Source organism: Cucumis melo, chromosome 8 (genome assembly GCF_025177605.1).
Source record: "Cucumis melo cultivar AY chromosome 8, USDA_Cmelo_AY_1.0, whole genome shotgun sequence".
In the NCBI taxonomy this organism is placed as follows: domain Eukaryota; kingdom Viridiplantae; phylum Streptophyta; class Magnoliopsida; order Cucurbitales; family Cucurbitaceae; genus Cucumis; species Cucumis melo.
The window spans coordinates 5,289,833-5,307,999 of NC_066864.1; the positions used below are offsets into that span (position 1 = coordinate 5,289,833).

General features: G+C 37.3%; 2 protein-coding genes across 4 annotated transcripts; both read right to left on the bottom strand.

Annotated features, from left to right (window-relative positions):
* Positions 1–1,427: 1,427 nt before the first annotated feature.
* Positions 1,428–5,421, bottom strand: LOC103484997 (aspartic proteinase-like protein 1). 2 transcript variants are annotated; one of them, XM_008442419.3, is made up of 10 exons: positions 4,824–5,421; positions 4,433–4,571; positions 3,816–4,057; positions 3,480–3,707; positions 3,249–3,387; positions 3,100–3,173; positions 2,902–3,001; positions 2,397–2,457; positions 2,212–2,283; positions 1,428–1,951 (listed from the first exon to the last, which is right to left on the bottom strand). In XM_008442419.3, exons 1-10 carry the CDS (start codon positions 5,123–5,125, stop codon positions 1,707–1,709), a joined length of 1,602 nt encoding a protein of 533 aa, XP_008440641.2. In that variant the 5' UTR covers positions 5,126–5,421; the 3' UTR covers positions 1,428–1,706. The 2 variants fall into 2 exon arrangements, with proteins under 2 accessions (XP_008440641.2, XP_008440642.2); XM_008442420.3 differs by having other exon boundaries at positions 3,816–4,100; positions 4,824–5,419.
* A 1,608-nt stretch (positions 5,422–7,029) lies between these two features.
* On the bottom strand, positions 7,030–16,517 carry LOC103484998 (protein CELLULOSE SYNTHASE INTERACTIVE 1). Of its 2 annotated transcripts, none has more exons than XM_008442422.3 (8): positions 16,365–16,517; positions 15,584–15,742; positions 15,044–15,117; positions 11,419–14,473; positions 8,747–11,291; positions 8,052–8,506; positions 7,513–7,629; positions 7,030–7,416 (listed from the first exon to the last, which is right to left on the bottom strand). In XM_008442422.3, the coding sequence occupies exons 3-8, from the start codon at positions 15,106–15,108 to the stop codon at positions 7,279–7,281; spliced, it is 6,375 nt and encodes a 2,124-aa protein (XP_008440644.2). In that variant the 5' UTR covers positions 15,109–15,117; positions 15,584–15,742; positions 16,365–16,517; the 3' UTR covers positions 7,030–7,278. The 2 variants fall into 2 exon arrangements, with proteins under 2 accessions (XP_008440644.2, XP_008440643.2); XM_008442421.3 differs by having other exon boundaries at positions 16,329–16,515.
* Between the last annotated feature and the right edge of the window lie 1,650 nt (positions 16,518–18,167).

An 18,167-nucleotide genomic window follows, 5' to 3' on the forward strand; every position in this document is an offset into this window, starting at 1 on the left:
CACAATAACCAAAGTGGCTTTGGACATTATTTCATGAAAAAAGAAAGTTCTGTTTCTAATGTTTGTTTTGACCCAATGAATAACAACAGCACAGGACTCCTTTTTATAAATGTTTTGGTTTTAACTTTTTGTACTTTTTTTAAGGGATTGGGCTTTTTTTTGCTCTTGATTTCTTGATTTATGTTTTTACTTTTTTTTAAAAAAAAAAATTTGAATTTATATTTGATTCAGAAAAGAAATTGAAAGTCAAAATTTAAAAAGAAATTCAAAGTTATTGCTTTGCTAGATTGTTTCTTTTTCTTCCAAAAAAAAAAAAAAAAGAAAAGGAGATTAAGTGAATTAATAAACAAATATAATTGGTTTTGAAAAAGAAGATAGCTGTGTAACACATGCAATCAATTATTGTATGGTGAACAGTTTGAGTATTGGTCTAAAATGCTCATCTGTTCTTACTTGGTTTGTCCATTAGTGGCAGTAGAAAATTGTAGTTGATTTAAATGTAGATATAAACAAAACTTTTGTGTCCAAAATAATAATTTGAACTAATTAAGAATAAAAAAAGTGTAATTATGTTAGTGGATAAACAAGTTGTAATTTGGATGTAGAATTTAATTAAGATGTGTATGTGGATGAATAGAGAAGGAATTGTTGTTATGAATCAAATAATGAGTAGTACTTTGCTGTACGCGGTGTCAGGTATGAAATTCACTCATATATATATATATATATATATATATATATATATATATATATATATATATATATATATATATATAATAATATGAGTTCCTTTCCCCTTCCCCTTCCATAGTCCTTTTAGAGGATTCTCAATTTCTAACGATAATTGAAATTTGGAAACGAGGTGGCCTTCACGCACGGACCATAATATACACACACACACACATATTAAAAAGAAATATTGGTTTGTTCTAACTTTAGTTTGTATTATTAGGTTCTTCAACTTTAAAAATTTATAATAAGTCTTATAATAGAAAATATTTTAAATTTTTACCTCATTTGATAACTATTAAAGATTACTGTTTTAAAAGACCAACTCAATTTTTAAGATTAAAAAAATTGACTAAGAACTCAAATTATATTTTAAGAAATGAATGGAAAATAAACTAGATTTTCAAAATTTTCAAAAACAAAAAATAAAAAATGAAAAACCCCTACGACAACTGTTTCGCTTCTGAAAATTAAAAACCTCCAACGGCTTTTTTTTTTTTTTTTTTTTTAATCTACATTTCACCTACAAACCAAAATTTGAAAATTAAGAAGAAAATATAGTTGACAAAAAAATGTTTTTGTTTCTAAAATTTGGATGCAAAGACATGAAAAGAAGCAAAAAAAGAAAAATGTTATTGATAATTAAAATAAACAAGTCAAGATTAAGTTTGGACGATAAAGAGTGAAGGTTAACAAGGTAGTAAAGTAACAGTAATATATATCAGAAAAGGAAAACATATAGATAGAAGAATGTATAGCTACATAACCAAAAATGCAACTACTATCATCAACCCCCATTGGATGGCTCATATAATGCCCAAAAAAATATTAAGAAAAAAAGAAAGAAAAGAAGGAAAATGCCATTGATGGAACTTGCAAGGACACAAGATCTACATGTCGCCCTTGCTGGGGGAAGATAGATATAAAGAGACGACCTTCATTTACATGTAAAACTTAGATAAAGCTCAGAATCTACATCACACGCAAGAAGAAACAAGGCAGAGTGCCAGAAGAAGCAGGTACGGCAATCTGATTGAATAAAATTTGGATGGGATGAAGCATGGGGTAGCAGCTGATGGTTTAGAGGGGGCCCTTCCAGCTACGGCAGGAGCCACCGCGTGCCCCCCTGAAGCGCTCTGCTGCTCATTGGCTGGTAATGGGTTTGGCGGTGTCTCTTTTGCAGGAGTAAGAGGCATTTTCTTTTCGTTACTGAGATCTTGACCTTTGACATGAACATGGTAGAAATAAGAATGGAAGTTCAAGAAACGAGTTTACAAAACAATGGTAAAGCCATACTTTCATTTAACAAATCAAAAGAATATACAAGGGACAATACAAAAAACCAACCCATACGAAATGAAGCAAACAAAAATGACGGTTAAGACAGTTCAAACATTTTCATTCGGTCTATCATGCACAAGATGTGGGCATCAGCTAAGAAGCTGCAAACTCATGACAAGTACTAGGAGTTCGAAATCTTACAATTTGCGTGTGACCAACCCAACTTCAAATTATCCCTATCAAATACCATCCGGTATCCAGTCATGTAATTTTCTGCACAAGACAGTTCCACAAAATTACCATCTTCATTCGATGTACAATTTACTTAAAATATCGCACATATCATATATTAGCAATCTAAATTTGAGGAGACATTGTGAGCTTACGTCCCAATATTCCGATATCTCCATCAGCAGGTAGTATAGCAAAACAAAATCCAGCTAACCCCTGTATCCATAGAGTACTGTTTAGTATTGACACGGGCATTATTTTCTTGTATTAGAAGTGATGCATAGCATGTGACTTCTTCAGAATACTTAAAACAATTATATCATCAATTGGATAGTTAGAACTAGAGACTAACTGCTGTATCAAAGAAGAGGCCCTACCTCATCTTGATGTTTTAAGCACACCTTATTTTTTTCTTTTATTGTTTTAGTTCTTATTCTTGGTTTCCTTGGAGGCTCTATTTTCTGGAGTATCTAAAGCTATCAACTTCCTACTATGATTCACAGTTGATGTTTTAAGTACTTTTGTGCCCACTAAAAGTGAAAGCTATTCCATTAATGGCTAATTATGACAAATTTCAAAGATCAAGTCCACACCTTTACCCATATTCAACAAATTAAATCATGTACACTTAAACATTCTTAGAAGGAAACTTCCATCTACCTGATCGCCATAGATAGGGAACACAGGATCATGAACCACAAAACTATTGTTTAGTGGGAACAACAATGTCACTGATGGAACCTTTGGCATTGCGTCTTCACTGTTGGAAAAAACGATAACATCAACATTAGACATGCACAAGGGTGGGGTTTATGAAGGAAAAAGGATTTTACAGGTTATCCATCTCATTGATATCACCTGATCTTATAGCAATACTTCCATGGATATCCTTTAAAGGAGACGGCACTTGTAGTGTTTAACCTTTTATCAAACTATGAAAAGGGGAACTGGTTAAAGGACAAACGAACTACAAATTAAGTAAAAGCTGAACTACAAAATGAATGTACCTCCATCACAATATTTTCATATGCTTCCTCTGGAAGATATGTAAACGATGTCCCACTATCTATCAATGCTTTAAAACTTGTCTGCTTGAGGCACGAATTCTCAATACAACATGCTTCCACCCCAACAATGTAGGTTTCACTGAGAGATTCAAGTATGACAAGGACTTCAGTCAGCATATATAAGAAAACATGATCATCATCAACATGGAGATAATTCATTAAGGTAATTACTATTTCCCATCTAATGGCACAAATGAAGTCATTTGCTGACTTGCAGGTCCCTCGTCCCCAAAAAAAATCCTTCCAGATCCATCCTCATTAAAACACAGCGAGAAGGAATTCTGCACCAATTCTTCTTTCGCAAGAGAACTAAGAACAGAAATTTCTCCTAACCCCAATCCAAAAAGACCATCTGGAGCGACTCCACTTAGATAACCACCACTTTGTTTCATACCACACCTGTATTAGTGAGCAAAAATGGGTAATATAAATACAGATCCTTATTGCTGCAGTTTACATACAGAGCAAACAATTGGAGGAACAAAATGTAGGAACAATGGATCATACCCTAAAATGACAGGAGCCTGAATCGTACAATTAGATGAATTCTCACAACCGGATGAAAGATGCAACACATCCTGAATTAGTAGTCCTGAACTTGAAGTATTTTCAGTAATGTAGTCAATAACATAAGGACATGACTGCTTCGGACTTTGGCAGCTTTGGCCTGAATCGCACAAATTATGGCTGCAAGATATATGTTTGCTCGTGCTTGAACTGGATGGACGGTATTCATTGAGATCTTTATCCTGCATTATAAATAATGCCCCAAACATGAGGGAGCAGGAGCACCTGCCAATCAATCATCGGAAATAAGTGCTAAACTTGCTGTCTTATTAAAAAGACTTCATAATCCACTAATACATTCGCGCCAAAAATGAGTTAGCCAATCTTTCATCTCCGTCTCCTCTCGGGCATTTTTTATTTCCCATTGGAACTGGCCATGCCTTTCTTTTCCGCCAAAAATCACTACAAGACTTGGAATTCCAGAACACAATTTGTCCAAGCATAACCCTTGATCTAATGGAAATAAAAAGGCAATATGCTTGGTATAAAGCATAAGTCGTGGATTAGAAGTAATTAATGTTTATGTGGAAAGAACAGATTCTGAAAAGCAGGCCTACCAGACTGCCATAGTAACTTGCAGACAAGGGAGCACATTGTATGCAATTACAAGGAACCCAAAGTAGATCACTTCCAGCATCCAATGCAACCAGAAATGAAACACTCGGTGTCCCGATATCGATCCAGGTGTAATGCAACCTATAATACGTAAATAACAAGATGATTTACAAGTGCATAAGATAACATTTTATAACACAAAATTTTCTCATAAAGGTGCCACTGTGCAAAAAGCTAGTAGAAGATAGGTTTTTTTTTTCTTTCTTTTTTTTTTTTTTTTGGTGTGGGGGAGAGAGATAACAGAAAAGAAAAACAAACAGAAAAGTAAATGCAAAACGGAAGAACAAAAAATAGTAAGAACAAAAAGGAGAAGGAAGGTAGAGTAGTGGTGACCAGCCAAAATCATTTCCCAGCGCAATGGTTTTACTTCCTTCAGACGGGAAAAGCAACTGAAACCGAGAACCAAGCTTCATCTTCTGCCTTCGAAAGTCACCACTAACAAGCTCCTGATAATACTCCATACTCCCCTTCTCAGGCCATGATACTCGTACACTCGTATTCGTACTCACTGAAACCCTAAGGGCCTTCATTTCCTCAGAGAACCTGTGAAGTATCCTCGATGTGAACGTAATCGACACCGCCTGGTGAACAAAAATCACCATCAGCAGCAACATAACCAGATTTCGAAGCGACATTGCAACTCAGTCCTTAAAAGGACGAAGGAAGTGGCTCGAAGACGAGATCTGGAAGTTCAGAAGAAACCCACCAACAATTCGGAGCTTTAGTTACCCGCCGGTGGACCAAAATGAAAAACAGAAACAGAAAGAATCTGAAGGCTATGGAGAAACCCAAATTATGGAACAGAGATCGGAGAAAAGGACCGACGAGTTCCGACGGAAGTTGGAAATAAGAAATGAAGTGAAGTGTAAAGAAGAAGTGAAGTGAAGTGAAGTGTAAAGAAGAAGCAGAGGGAGAGAGAGAGAGTGAGATAAATAGAAGAGGGCAAAAGAAAAAAGAAAAAGGAAGGCGACGAGGACGACACAGCGCAAATGTACTACACGCGCTAAATAGCGCGTGATTTAAATTAATTCCTTTTCACTGTGTGCGCGCGCGTAAGAGACGTTGTCGTTTTCTTAAGCACCGTTGGATACATTTCTTCTGCCTCTTTACCTTTTTTTTTTTTTTATATATATTTTTTTATTTTCGTTTTCCTAATTTATTTTTCAAAATATATGGATGCTTTTGTATTTCATTTATTATTATTATTATTATTATTATTTATATAAAGATTAAATGTTGGATACTACTTTTAGTTTCGGATATTTGTACTTTTCAAATGAAATAAATTGACATTCAAAATAAAGGGTAAAGAAACGAAATAAATTATTTGGAGATTTTAGAGGAAAAAAATAAAATGTTCAAATTTATTCGATTTCTGTAATCGAATTTGTGACATCACATAGAAACTTTTCCCTTTTGCAATATAATACAAGGTAAATATTGAAAAATTACAAACATAACATAGTTTAGATTTAATTTTTAAAATTTATTAATACACCACTAGGAAAGTTTATTGACAATAACAACATAATCTAGTGATTAAAGTATTGTTATACTACTTAGTGCATGTTTGGATTTATGATACATATTTGGATTGGCTTTTTAAGTATTTAAAGGAAGTTGAATTTTTAACATTTGCATATCACTTGGGTAGAAAAGTTTTGTAAAGCAAACATTCACATAGAAACTTTATGCCTCAATTATTGACAAAATCAAGAAATTAAAAAAGATATCTCAGTAGATCTCTTTCATGATTATTGGTGGACTTGCACAAGAAATGTAGTTGGGGATAAAGTCCTATTGAAGATAGGACTCTTAGGTAGAGAGACCAGGACTTACTAAGATTGTCTTTGGTCAAAATGTAAACTTTTGGTAGGTATAAACTCTCCACTCTTCTTAATTCAATTGGTCCAAATTAAAATGTTTACCCAAATATGCATTGGTCCATTTTAGTTTAAGTGACAACTCTAACATATTTACGGATGTAACAAAATTTTATAGTTGTTAGCGACGAATAATGGTATTTTACTATATTTGTAAAGTATTTGAACACATTTTAAAATAATTTTTGTTTGAACCATTTTTATAAAAAAGAATAAAAATAAAAACATCTTTTTTTTTAAATGATGAGGGAGTCCTAATTGAAGGGAAACAAAGAAATAGAAAGATGAATTATGTCGAGGCACCACACCAGGAAGGTGGTCCAAGAATCACTTACGTGTCGGTTAAAACTAAAAAGCGCACTCATTCTCTCATTGGGCGGCGGCCCGTCACTTGCGAATTTAAATGATAAAACTCTTTAAATAATTCCATCAGATTACGTTAGTGAAAGATAAAATTCAAATTTCAAACCTATCCTCTAAATACTACCAACTGCTGCAAACCACTCATTGTCATTGATGAGCTGCAGCGCTTCACGTAAAACTCCAAACCCAAACCATTACCAGAAAGAAAAAAGAGAGAGAATGTCCAGAACATGTGTTTATAAGAGTTCCTATGCATACATTCTTTTATAACAATAAATTCACACAATGAGAAGTTACATAATTACATTATACATTACCTTTTCCTCAAAATTGACAAGCAATTGAAATCAATGAAATACAAACGACCAAATTTTCTGTCCCCAGAAAAACTAGTGAAAGGAAATTTCCAATTTTCTATTTATAAACTAAAAAAGAGAAATCTGGAGAGTATATTATATACACTATCATGATAAATACTCAAAATTGAAAAAATAAATCCGCAAGGGGAAGGGGATGGTCTCCTACTAATGCAATGGTGTAGCTTACTTGTTAGACCACTGAAATTCTATTTCCAAATTCCGAGGACCGCTTTTGCTTTCAGGCAACAGGGTGTACTCGCCGGCAACCGCTCCCAACATTACAACTTTGTCGATTTGAATTGTTACTTTCCCGAAAGAGCTCTGTTTTTATTTTAGTGTATGGAAAGAAAATTAGTTTTTGGAGCTTTCATATGGAAACCAAAGAAGAGAAACAAAGGAAACTTTAAGGAAATTCACCTTCCCCATTTTGCTTTTGTTCTTGCAAGAAATATGAAGCTTTTGACCTTTCGGTGGACTCTCAAAGGACCATGCGAAATTCTCATCCCATTCTGGATTTGGACCGGTTGAAACAACCTGACCAAATTTTAAAGAGACGTTACAGTTCAGAAATCTGAGACAAATTGGTAAAAGGATCAAAGAACAAAAGATGTGATGATAATATTGGTTATAGTGGAATAAAATAGGACCACAAATTTTCTCCTGTAACCGTTCTGCCAGCAAAATTTTAATAAGACACTGGGGCATTTCCTCTATGAACTGTACAAAAGAATTATTCAAACATGGTACATATGCAGATGAAAAATGATATATGGAGATGGACCACACATGCGACAAGAGAAAGGAACCACATTACTCCAGCACACAACAGACTATAGTCCCGATAATTAGTTAAACATAGCCACTATAATTGGCTAATATATAAATTAACTTCCCTGGAATATTTACAAGTGCAAAAACTATGAATGAAAGGAAGATGCAGAGATGGAGTACATTACCTTTGTTTGCCTCGGTGGAGTATTGCCAAGAGTGAGCTTACAAAACACGCTGGGGTTTCCTACTGACTGCTTCATGTTGTTGCCACGCTTGATTATAACTAATAATGTTCCTGGCAAACACTGTAACAAAAATTCAGCCTTCTCCTGGAAACGAGGAGGGCCTGACTGAATTAAATACTGAAGCAAAGGGATGGCATCGGCAGCAGCAACAGACTGAGATCTTGAAACCTCAGCTGGACAAGCGGACCAAGCTTGTCTCAAAAGAAATAGGGCATCTAACGCAGCTTCTTGAGTTGCCTCAGTACCAGTCTTTAAGGATGTTACTAGATGAGGAATGCTGAGTGTAGCAGGCTCAGTAGCTCTCAATCGTGGGAAGTTGCTGAAAAGAGAATTTAGGGCTTTCAGGTATTCCTCATTAACAGTTCCAGTGGCCCACAAGTCCTTTTCAATAGCAGCTGCAAGACCAAATTGTTATGAAAATATCTTCCGAGGCAGGCAAGTAAAGTTTATTAGGCAAGCGTCTAAGAAATTGTTACAAAAGCTGATGATTAATTCTGGAATGCAAAAAAAGAAGGAAATCATCCAAAAGTATATTCAATCATGTAGCAGACACGCGGAGATGATTGACAATGCATACCCAATTCTATCAATGTTATTATGCATGTACGTCCATGTGGAGGGTTGAGGGAAATTACCAGTGATGGCCCTAACTGTCTCACTGGATGCGTATTCCTGAATGGTATGATTTGAGAAAAGGAGTTTAATAAACATTGCAGCCTGCACAGATGTATCTGGATCACTGGATCCAATTAGGTCCAATACCACCTGAACACCACCAGCCTCTGCAACTGCTCTTTTGTTTGATCGACTGTACATAACAAGATTTTGCAAGGCACATATTGCTACCACTTTCATTTCTTCTGTTGGTTGGTCTTCAAGCACATTGACCAGAGCACGGCAAGCTGAAACAGCATCTGTGCTTCTAGCAAGAGCTTCATTCTGGAACAAATCACCAAGTGCCAAAGTTGCCAGCAACCTAGGCTGTTGAGCTTGAGTTTGAGGATCCAAGAGATACTGGGATAATGGTACAATTGCAGATTTAGTAACCTTGGTTTCTCTGATCTTCACATTATTAAGAAGTACTTCCAGTAGTCTAGCTGCAGTTTCCTCACATTGATGGCTTCTCAGAAGTTCCAATAGTGCCTCAATTGCACCACTTTCCGCCATTGCTTCAGCACTCGTTGCATCATCACTTTCAAGTACAAGTAAAGCATTCAGTGCACCAACCACTGTGCTTTCCAACCCAGAACGAAGCAACCTGACCAACACTGCAACTGGGACTTCCAGATAAAATTCAGAACTGAACTGTAGAATACTTGCTAAAACAGTGGCAGCAGATTCCCACAATGAATGAGGAAGTGAAGGATCAGCTTGCAGAATGACTTTGGATAACTCACTGACACCACCTTCTTTTGCTATTTCATTTGGCCACGTTAGTGCAATGCTAACAAGAGCCTTGACAGCTCTCTGCTGCAAGATTTGAATACCAGAACCAAGTACTCGTATTAGAGGACCAATCACTTGCTGCGTAACTGAATCCTTTTGTAAATGTTCTTCCACAAGTAGGTGCGATAGGAGCTCAGCTGCCAATTGTTGCACAGCTGGAGCAGGGGAATCAAGTAAAGGAATGAGGGGTTCAATTGCTTGGTGAGAGGTCAATGTATAGTCAGCACGACACTGAGGATGCTCTAATATATTAACAAGAACCTGCAGTGCACTATGCTGTCCATCGGGTCCAAATTCTGGTCTTGTCAACAATAGGAAAAGAGGTTCAACCACTTTCACAGCAGATGGTCCCTTAGCAATGTTAGCATTATTAGTCAGTATACGTAGCAATTCCGCAAAGGCTGAACAAAGAAAATCAGGTGCTTCAAGGAGGATATCCAAAATGCTTTCAATTACTCCAGCTTTTACCATTTCCATCTTACAAGCAGGTCTATCTTTACCTAACTTTACAAGTGCTCTAGACACTGCTTCATGAAGCATGAAATTTCTACCATAGAGGAGGCCTACAAGAGGGATAACAGCTCCATGTGCAGCAACTAGTTCTGCTAGTTGTTCATCATCAACTAGTTTATCCAATGCACGGACAACTGATTGTTGAGCAGGACTAAATTCAGTCACAAGAAGCGATACCAAAGGCTCAACACATCTCGCTGCAGCCATTGTAGATCTGATTCTTGTATTTCCAAAAAGTACACAGCACAACTCAGCAGCATCTCCCTTCAAATCCATTGTACAATTTGTTGACAGAATTTTGCAAAGAACATCAACTGCATTCATTTCAACATCTGCAACTGCAAGGGCTCTTGATGGGTTTTCACTTAATAAACGGACTAAAGCAGCAATGGCAGCATGTTGCTCCCTCTCTGAGCCAGTACTGAGAATCTCAACTAAGGGTTGCACAGCTTGTCTGGACGATTCAGCATTCCTAATATGGTCAGCAGAAAAAAGACTCTCCAATGCTTTAGCAGCACTATACCTTGCACCCCTTCCACCCAAACGCAGAACTGCTACAAGCTGACTGACAGCACCAAACGCGGATTCATGCCTACGTATCTCAGAACTGCTGAAAAGAATTCCTAACAAATCAGTAGCAGCTTCTTCAGTCGCATCTTGTGGTCCAAGTGAAAGATATTTGGTCAATGCTTCCAGAGCCCCTGATTCTACCATAACAATCTTATTTGATGGGCAGTCTTTCGCTAGCTGGGTCAAAATTCCGAGAGCTAGAAAAGGTGCTCCTGGGCGATCAGGAATTGGTTTTAATAAATCAACAAGAGCTGGAATTGCTTTCCGAGAAGTAGCACCAGTCCTTATGTCATCTACCCGAAACAATCTCTCCAAAGCAACTTGCTCAGGGTAGCGAACCAACATGAATTCCTCTGACAGTTCTAGAAGATCAAATATGTCAGCATCTGCACACCCAAGTAAAGATATTAATCCCCCTGCTGCACCAGAGTTTGCAACTGACAGCAGAGTACCCCTGCTACCATTACAAACTAGACTTGCAATGGCCTGGGCTGCAAAATATCTATTTGCTGGCTCCTCTGCTTTCAGTAAATTTGCAATCACTGGTATAGATTTCATTGTTGCATGTGCTCGTATTATATCCCTGTCTTGAAATAGAATTGCAAGCAGTAGAGAAGATATCCATATGCTGCTGTCTTCTTTAAAGTCAATCTGTGTAAAAATTGAATAAGCAAAAGAAAATTAAGTGCAATTAGTTATGAAACCACAACGAGTTTAAAATACCAAACAAAGGACCATAAATCATGGAAAAACTACAGGGATGTAAGAAGTTGAGCACCTGAGCATACTGTGAGGAATAATTGGATATTCCCTCTGTGAGAACTTCAACTGCTCCAGCCTCCATGATCACAGTCTTACTTCTTCCGTCGTGGCAGGCAAGAAGACAGAGTAGCCATATTGCGAGGTTGACACCATAAACAACAGCAGTAGCTTTATTGCATTCTGTACCATAGCTTTCTTCTTTGGCAAGTCTATATATGCTAATAAATTCCTTATCAATATCACTTTGATTATCCAGGACAGAAGTCTGTGAAGAGCTTAACATTGCAACGAGAGATTGAATCAGTAGACTACATGAACTTGATGCGTGAAGATCTTCCAACAGCCTGTGGTGATTAACATTAGCGGCACATACGAGAAGGGCAGTTCCACCAATTTTGACCTTAATGTTCGTGGAATTGATCACCCTCCTAGAAACAGAAGCTATGCATCCAGATGCTGTAACTACTTCTTCTCCTATAACCCCAGGTTGATCCCGGCAAAGTCGTGCTAATACCTCAATAGCCTTGTCCTGTAGTATAGGAGTTGCATCAGTAATGGATGCAACTATTGGGGAAATGCTTTGGGGGAATTCAGCTAAGACTGCCCAAGCAGGCTTCATGGTCCCGCTAACCCCTTCAGATCTAGATAAAATAGCAAGAGCATCTAGTGCTTCGGATGTGGAAACAGTCCTGGTGTCTGCAGATCCTAGAAATGATACTAATGCGAGAACAGTTCCTGCACTATTCACACAGTCGGTGATGCTATGGTCAATTTTCCGAGAGCGAAGCAAGCGAGCAATTCCTGCTGCTGCATGTGTCTTTCCTGACATTGTGCCTTCACGCAAAACCCTAGTGGCAGGCAAAATAATTTCTTCAGTAACAGCCTTCTCTTGGACTTCACTATCAAGTAGTAGATTTGCCAGAGCACAGGTTGACAGTTCTGCAACTTCCAGAGCTGCAGACTTTGCAAGCACAACTAAGGGAGATAATACATCTCTAGCAGCAGCAGCCACATCCCTGTTCTCCTTGATTGACAGAAATATTGCAGCAAGGCACCGGGATGCCTCTGCCAGAATATTGTCAGATTCAACTTTAAGTAGTTTTATGACTGATAAGAGAGTCTGAATAGCAATGCTACTTTCACGCAAGTCTTTCCGGATTTCAAATATTCCAGCTAAAGCTGATGCAGATTTGGCTTGGGTCTCTTCTCTAGTAGAATTCAATATTTTAATCATGGTCTCAATTGCATCATTAGCAGCAGTACCTTCACGCACTATATCATTGAGGGGGACCACAGAAAGCATACTTCTAAGAGCATCCAAAACATACACTTTGGATTCTGGTAAATCACTGGTTAATAATGCAGTAAGTTGGCTGATGGTTGCTGTATCAGATTTATGAATCAAATGATTCAAAGTTTTTGCTGCAATTTCTTTTCCATTAGAGCTCCCGTTCTTAAGCAACCACAGCAGTGCAGGGACAGCATCAGCGCTTTCAACACATGCACGTATGTCTTCACTGTGATTGCATAAGTTTCTAAGAATTGTTGCAGAATCTTCTTTTGCCTTTGCAGAACCAGTCTCTAGAATTTGAACTAGTGGAGGTATGCCACCAGCAGCCGTTATAGCCCATTTACTCTCATCATTTTCGTTCGATAAAAGACAAAGCAATGCAACTGCACATTCCTGTTGCTGCTCTGATGAGAGTCCAAGAAGTGAAATCAACAGCTGAACCCCCTCGCGGCCTTGCAGGGCACGCCATAGACTACCTTCATTGTTGCAAAGGGTAAGAAGGGCCCTTACAAGCTCTTCCTGAACTTCATTGGTCGCCATTGTGATCAAACCAACTAGTAAACGTTTTGCATCAGAATTTGCAAGTTTGACAGCAAGTATGGCATTACCATACAAACTAGCTAATGCTTCTATAGTTCGTTCCTGCACAAGAAAGGTTACACGAGATCCAAACTGCTTTACTAAAGTCTGTTCAACAATTATAGGATCTGATGCTCTGGTGGCTTCTTCTTTGCTATCATATATCATAAGAGCTGATGCTAAAGCCCCTAATGTGTCGGCAGTTTGAGCAGCTGATGTGCATGCCTCAAGGCTTTGTCCAAGGCTTGAGATAACATAAGACAAACCCCCTGAAATGTTTGCTAAAGCACACATAGCATTCTCCTGCAAAGCCTGAGCATACTCACCTTGCATGAACTCTTTCGAGGGAGCTATTGTTGCATTTATCAAGGCAGGAATACCATTTGAACTTGCTACCTCACGCCGTGCTTCTTTGCACTGAGCAGAAAGAGATTTAAGAGCACCAGCTGCTTCTGCTCTAACAGAGGCTTCATTCCCAGGTCCTATTAATTTGAGGAGCTTTTTCGTAGCCTCTGCAGCCAAAACCTTGGAACAAAAAGACGCATCTTCCATCATCACATGTGCCAGGAGAAAGCACACATTTGCTTGTGTATTTGGCTCTCCTGTTGCCAATAAATTCACAAGTATGTCTACACCGCCTGCATTTATAGTTGCAGACCAAAATCCCTCAGTGCTGCTTGAGAGGTTTCTTAAAGCTCCTGTCAGTAAGCCAACAACATTTCCAGATTTGAGCCCATTGTGTAGCTGCTCCCAAAGTACCGGAACAACTCCCTCAGTAGAAAATATTTTGGATCCAACGTGATCCCTAGCACCACCTTGGGAAACAGCATAAATGGTCTTTGCAGCAGCAACTTGACCCTCTGATGAGCTTGATTTGAGGAGACCAAGCAATGGGGGGATGCATCCTCCAAGTAGAACCTTTACCCTTAATTCATTTTCCTTGCACAAGGAACCTAAAACAGTAGCAGCTTGTATTTTCACCCCAAGGGATCCTGAACGGAGAAGAGAAACTAGTACTGGAACTGCTTGAGAGTGAGATCCTACAGCACTGAATGCACTCTCACGTGTGTCAATAAGTTCCAGCAATTGCCTCAAAGAAAATTCTCTCTCCTGCACAGAGGAGGAACTCTGCCGCAGCTGCTCAATGCATTGAGCAACACTTGCCAGTGTCCCATCTGGATCTTCCATGCTATTGCGATCTCTGCAAGACATATGATCAAAGTAAGTCATCTGGTCTGGGAATTATAGTTCAGCGATACACAAATTGAACAATAACACTTGTATTTTACTACTTGGATTGACTCACACAAAACAAGACTGAATTATACGCTATCCTCATTTACTATTGGACTCATTCATCATGTGCTGTCCTTTAAGGAGGTTTGGACTCTGGAGAGTTGGGGAAAGTAAAGTTCAAACTGAAGGAAAAGTGGGCTGTTAACTAAAATTTATTAGGTCTACTCACATCCGTGTTCTTAAAACAAGACAACACGCACATATATCTATTGCAAAAAATTAAATGAGAAAAATGTGGATATGGTAAAATCTCTAAAATAAAATATGCTTGCAAGTGAAGTGTATAAATAAAAGCATATTGGTTATCAAACAAAAATGAGTCGTTCAGAAATGCCATGAAATGGCAAAAAGAACAAAAATTATACATACAAGGACAGCCAATGAATAAAACCATATGGATTATCCTTAGAACTTCTAAACATAACATGAACTTGTTAAAAAAACGAAATAAATAAACATTCAACTTTGATTTTACCTGGAGCCCATCTTCATAATAGAATGTGGAGTAGGAGGCTCTGAATCTTGGATTTTTCCATCCATGTTTTTCTCCTACAACAATTGAACACAGAAATTATTAGTACATAACTAACATAACATGTACCACAAAATCGAGAAAGTAGAATACTTTAAAGCAAGCATAGAACTTTCTTAAGCAGCTTATTTTGTATTTTCCAATACATAAACAGGGTACATATTGAACCACTCGTATCAAATTGAAGATGACATCCCAAAGAAAATTGCATTGACCAAGGTTATCTTTGAAATTCAGTTAACAAGTCCATCCATCTGTCACCTCTTAAACCTCATAAAATATTGAGCTCAGACAACCAAATAACCAAAATAAGCATACTCATGAGTCCAGAACCCAATTTTCTTGATATGCATCAGAATCACACTCACACATGCTAACATTTAAAACAATTATTGTTTTCATAAGCACTCCATGCAAGAATTGGTAACGGGAAAATTAATTTACAAATCTAATGACAACATTTAAACGGAGGCCACAAAATACCAGATCATTAGTAGGATGACTGCTACCGTTGCTGGCAGCTAGTCTCCAAGTTAGTGTCGCCGCCAGTTTCTCTTCCTTTTAAGTTACAATGAAGATGAAACAGAACGTCAGAACTCTACAGATCTATGAAAGAAAGACAATTAATAGCATAGCAGCCTCCTGCAAAACAATCAAGAAAAAACCAGATCAGAGACAATGATTAAAATGCCGCGAATCCAAATATTTGATAACACTTGAACCGTTTCCATACAACTAACAAATAAATTACAAAACCAGAAAAACAGCGATGCTGAAGTAGCGGTTCTAAGACTAATTGAGCCAATTAAAAATCTGCCGGATTAATGTGCAATTAATTTCACATCACGCAAGGACTTATATAAACAGTCTATACTCCAGACACCGCCTTTCTCGAGCAAGTCAAATTCCATCAACAATTAAAGACGGAAATGAAATCAAATCCAAGCAACGAAAGTGCACAGTATACAGATTTACATAAACACGGCCAAATTAAATCAAAATGACGCAGATCCAGAAACAAAGAATCAAAGTACAACTGATTTAGTGATCAGTCAAAAGTCTATAATGCACAAAACAAATAAACTAAATTATAATAGCATTTGCCTAAGGACAAATCCACAAACCGAAAACAGGGATTTCAGTGAATTTTTTACATCGTCGCCAATGCAAGCAGCTCAAATCCATTTCATGCATCAGAAAGAAAATGAGAGAGAAAAAAAAAACCAACCTAAGAAGAGACTGTAATGAAGAGCAAGTTTCTTACAAGAGAAGCGAGCATAAAGAGAGAGTGAGAGAGCTTAGCCTCTGATTTTCCTTTTTTCTTTCTGCTGCTGCTCTCTCTCTCCTCTTTTTTCCTCCTTCTCTCTCTAGAAATGAGAATTACGTCTTCGAATATACAGAGATTGGAACGGAACCAAGCAGGAGACAGCGATGAAGCTTTATGAGCTTTTTCCACAACCACACTCTCACTAATACACCACCGACAAGCTAAGCCGCCGCTTTCCCGGCAAGCCTCGGCTCGGCTCACATATTCCTCCATCTTTTTTTAATTTATTTTACAAATTATCAATTGTCAACCATTAATTAATTTTTCTAACTCTCTCTCGTCTTAAAAACAAAATATAGTAATAATAATATTATTAATTATTATTATTATTATTATTATAATAACTCTCTTTCTCTGTCTACATTTTATCTCGTCGTGACTTTACAACTAATTGAGTGAGAATTTCGTTTTTAAAAAAATTGGCTTGAATTATTAAAAAGTAGAAAAAGAAAATTAAAATCAAAAGGATGAATTGAAATGAAACGATACCTTATCTCTCTCTAGAAACGTTTATTATTATTTTATCATATAATAGACAGGTATTGTGGACAGTGAGATACACCTAATAAAGCTAAAATAGATTATATAAAATTTGTCTAATAGTCCCTCTCACTTAACTGAATTTGATTTTCATTCCCTAATCAAAATGCATTGCTCATGCCAAAATCGAACCCAGAAACAAATATATAAAATTCCCCTTTTGTAATTAAAGGTTAAATGTCTGAAATATATTACCCATGATAAGTCGATGTTTAGTTTTACATACTGGTGAAGCACATGACTTTAATGAAATTGTGAGTAAGAGATTAGCTATTATTGGTGACGAATGAGGAATTTGCGGGGCAGATAAAAAAAATAGAAAAGACTCGAGGGAGGAGAGTTTGCCGGTAATGTGATCAGAATGAAATGATTGGGACTGTGTAGCAGCCGGTATGATGTTGTGAACAATATTCTTAGGTGATTTATGGCGACAATTATTTGTAGTTTTGTATTTAGCTGCGCTGTCACCTCCCCATGTTCTTTCTCTTCATTCAGCTAAAACTCTCTCCGTCTCCATAGCCATGCCCATGTTCCGTCATCTAATCTATTCATCAATGTCTCTCTCTTTATATAATATATTATATAGCTGTTGAGTTAGCAACAATTGTGATTAAGACTACAAGACTTCCATTATATGATAATAGTTGATTAAGACTGTAATTTGGAGCCAACTTAAGCAATTACCATTACAAGGATCGACGATGATTTGGTTTGGTTCGCTGTCACTTTTAATATCATTGTATCCAAAGAAATGTGCACTCTTTTTGCACATCAACAGGCAATCTTATTTGAAAAGTAATAGTAAAAATAAAAACAAAAACAACACAATCCAAGGACTGCCCAGAGCTGATGCCAGTAATTTCATGATTAATTACAAACCACGATGGGAGAAAAAAAAAGTATTTATTAATCCTTAATCCATCAAACTTGGATTTGAAGAATCCGAAGGGACACTTTATTAATTGGTCATCTTCTTTTGGTGCAAATATGGATCAAATTGCCAGCTAAAGGGGCCGGCTTTGGTTGGTATGTTTAGAATTTTTTGCAGTACTTTTAAAGCAATATCGAACTTTAGAAAATCACAACTTCAACTTCACCTTACCCTTTCTAAGAGAGAGAGAGAGAGAGAGAGAGAAACTTGATCTTGCCCAATCCCATGATTTCCACCATACAAATTAGATTGGGCCAAAATGGAGAGAT

Bases quoted from the DNA above. Each gene is read 5' to 3' on its own strand.
- LOC103484997 (XM_008442419.3), bottom strand. From the start codon at position 5,125: ATGTCGCTTCGAAATCTGGTTATGTTGCTGCTGATGGTGATTTTTGTT. The intron at 4,058-4,432 runs GTAGGCCTGCTT...TTTATAATGCAG, and splicing joins CAAGTTACTATGGCAGTCTG to GATAAAGATCTCAATGAATA. The intron at 2,458-2,901 runs GTAGATGGAAGT...CTATGGATACAG, and splicing joins TCCCTATCTATGGCGATCAG to GGGTTAGCTGGATTTTGTTT.
- LOC103484998 (XM_008442422.3), bottom strand. From the start codon at position 15,108: ATGGATGGAAAAATCCAAGATTCAGAGCCTCCTACTCCACATTCTATT. The intron at 7,630-8,051 runs GTAATGTACTCC...AAATTTGGTCAG, and splicing joins CTCCACCGAGGCAAACAAAG to GTTGTTTCAACCGGTCCAAA. The intron at 7,417-7,512 runs GTGAATTTCCTT...AAATAAAAACAG, and splicing joins ACAAAAGCAAAATGGGGAAG to AGCTCTTTCGGGAAAGTAAC.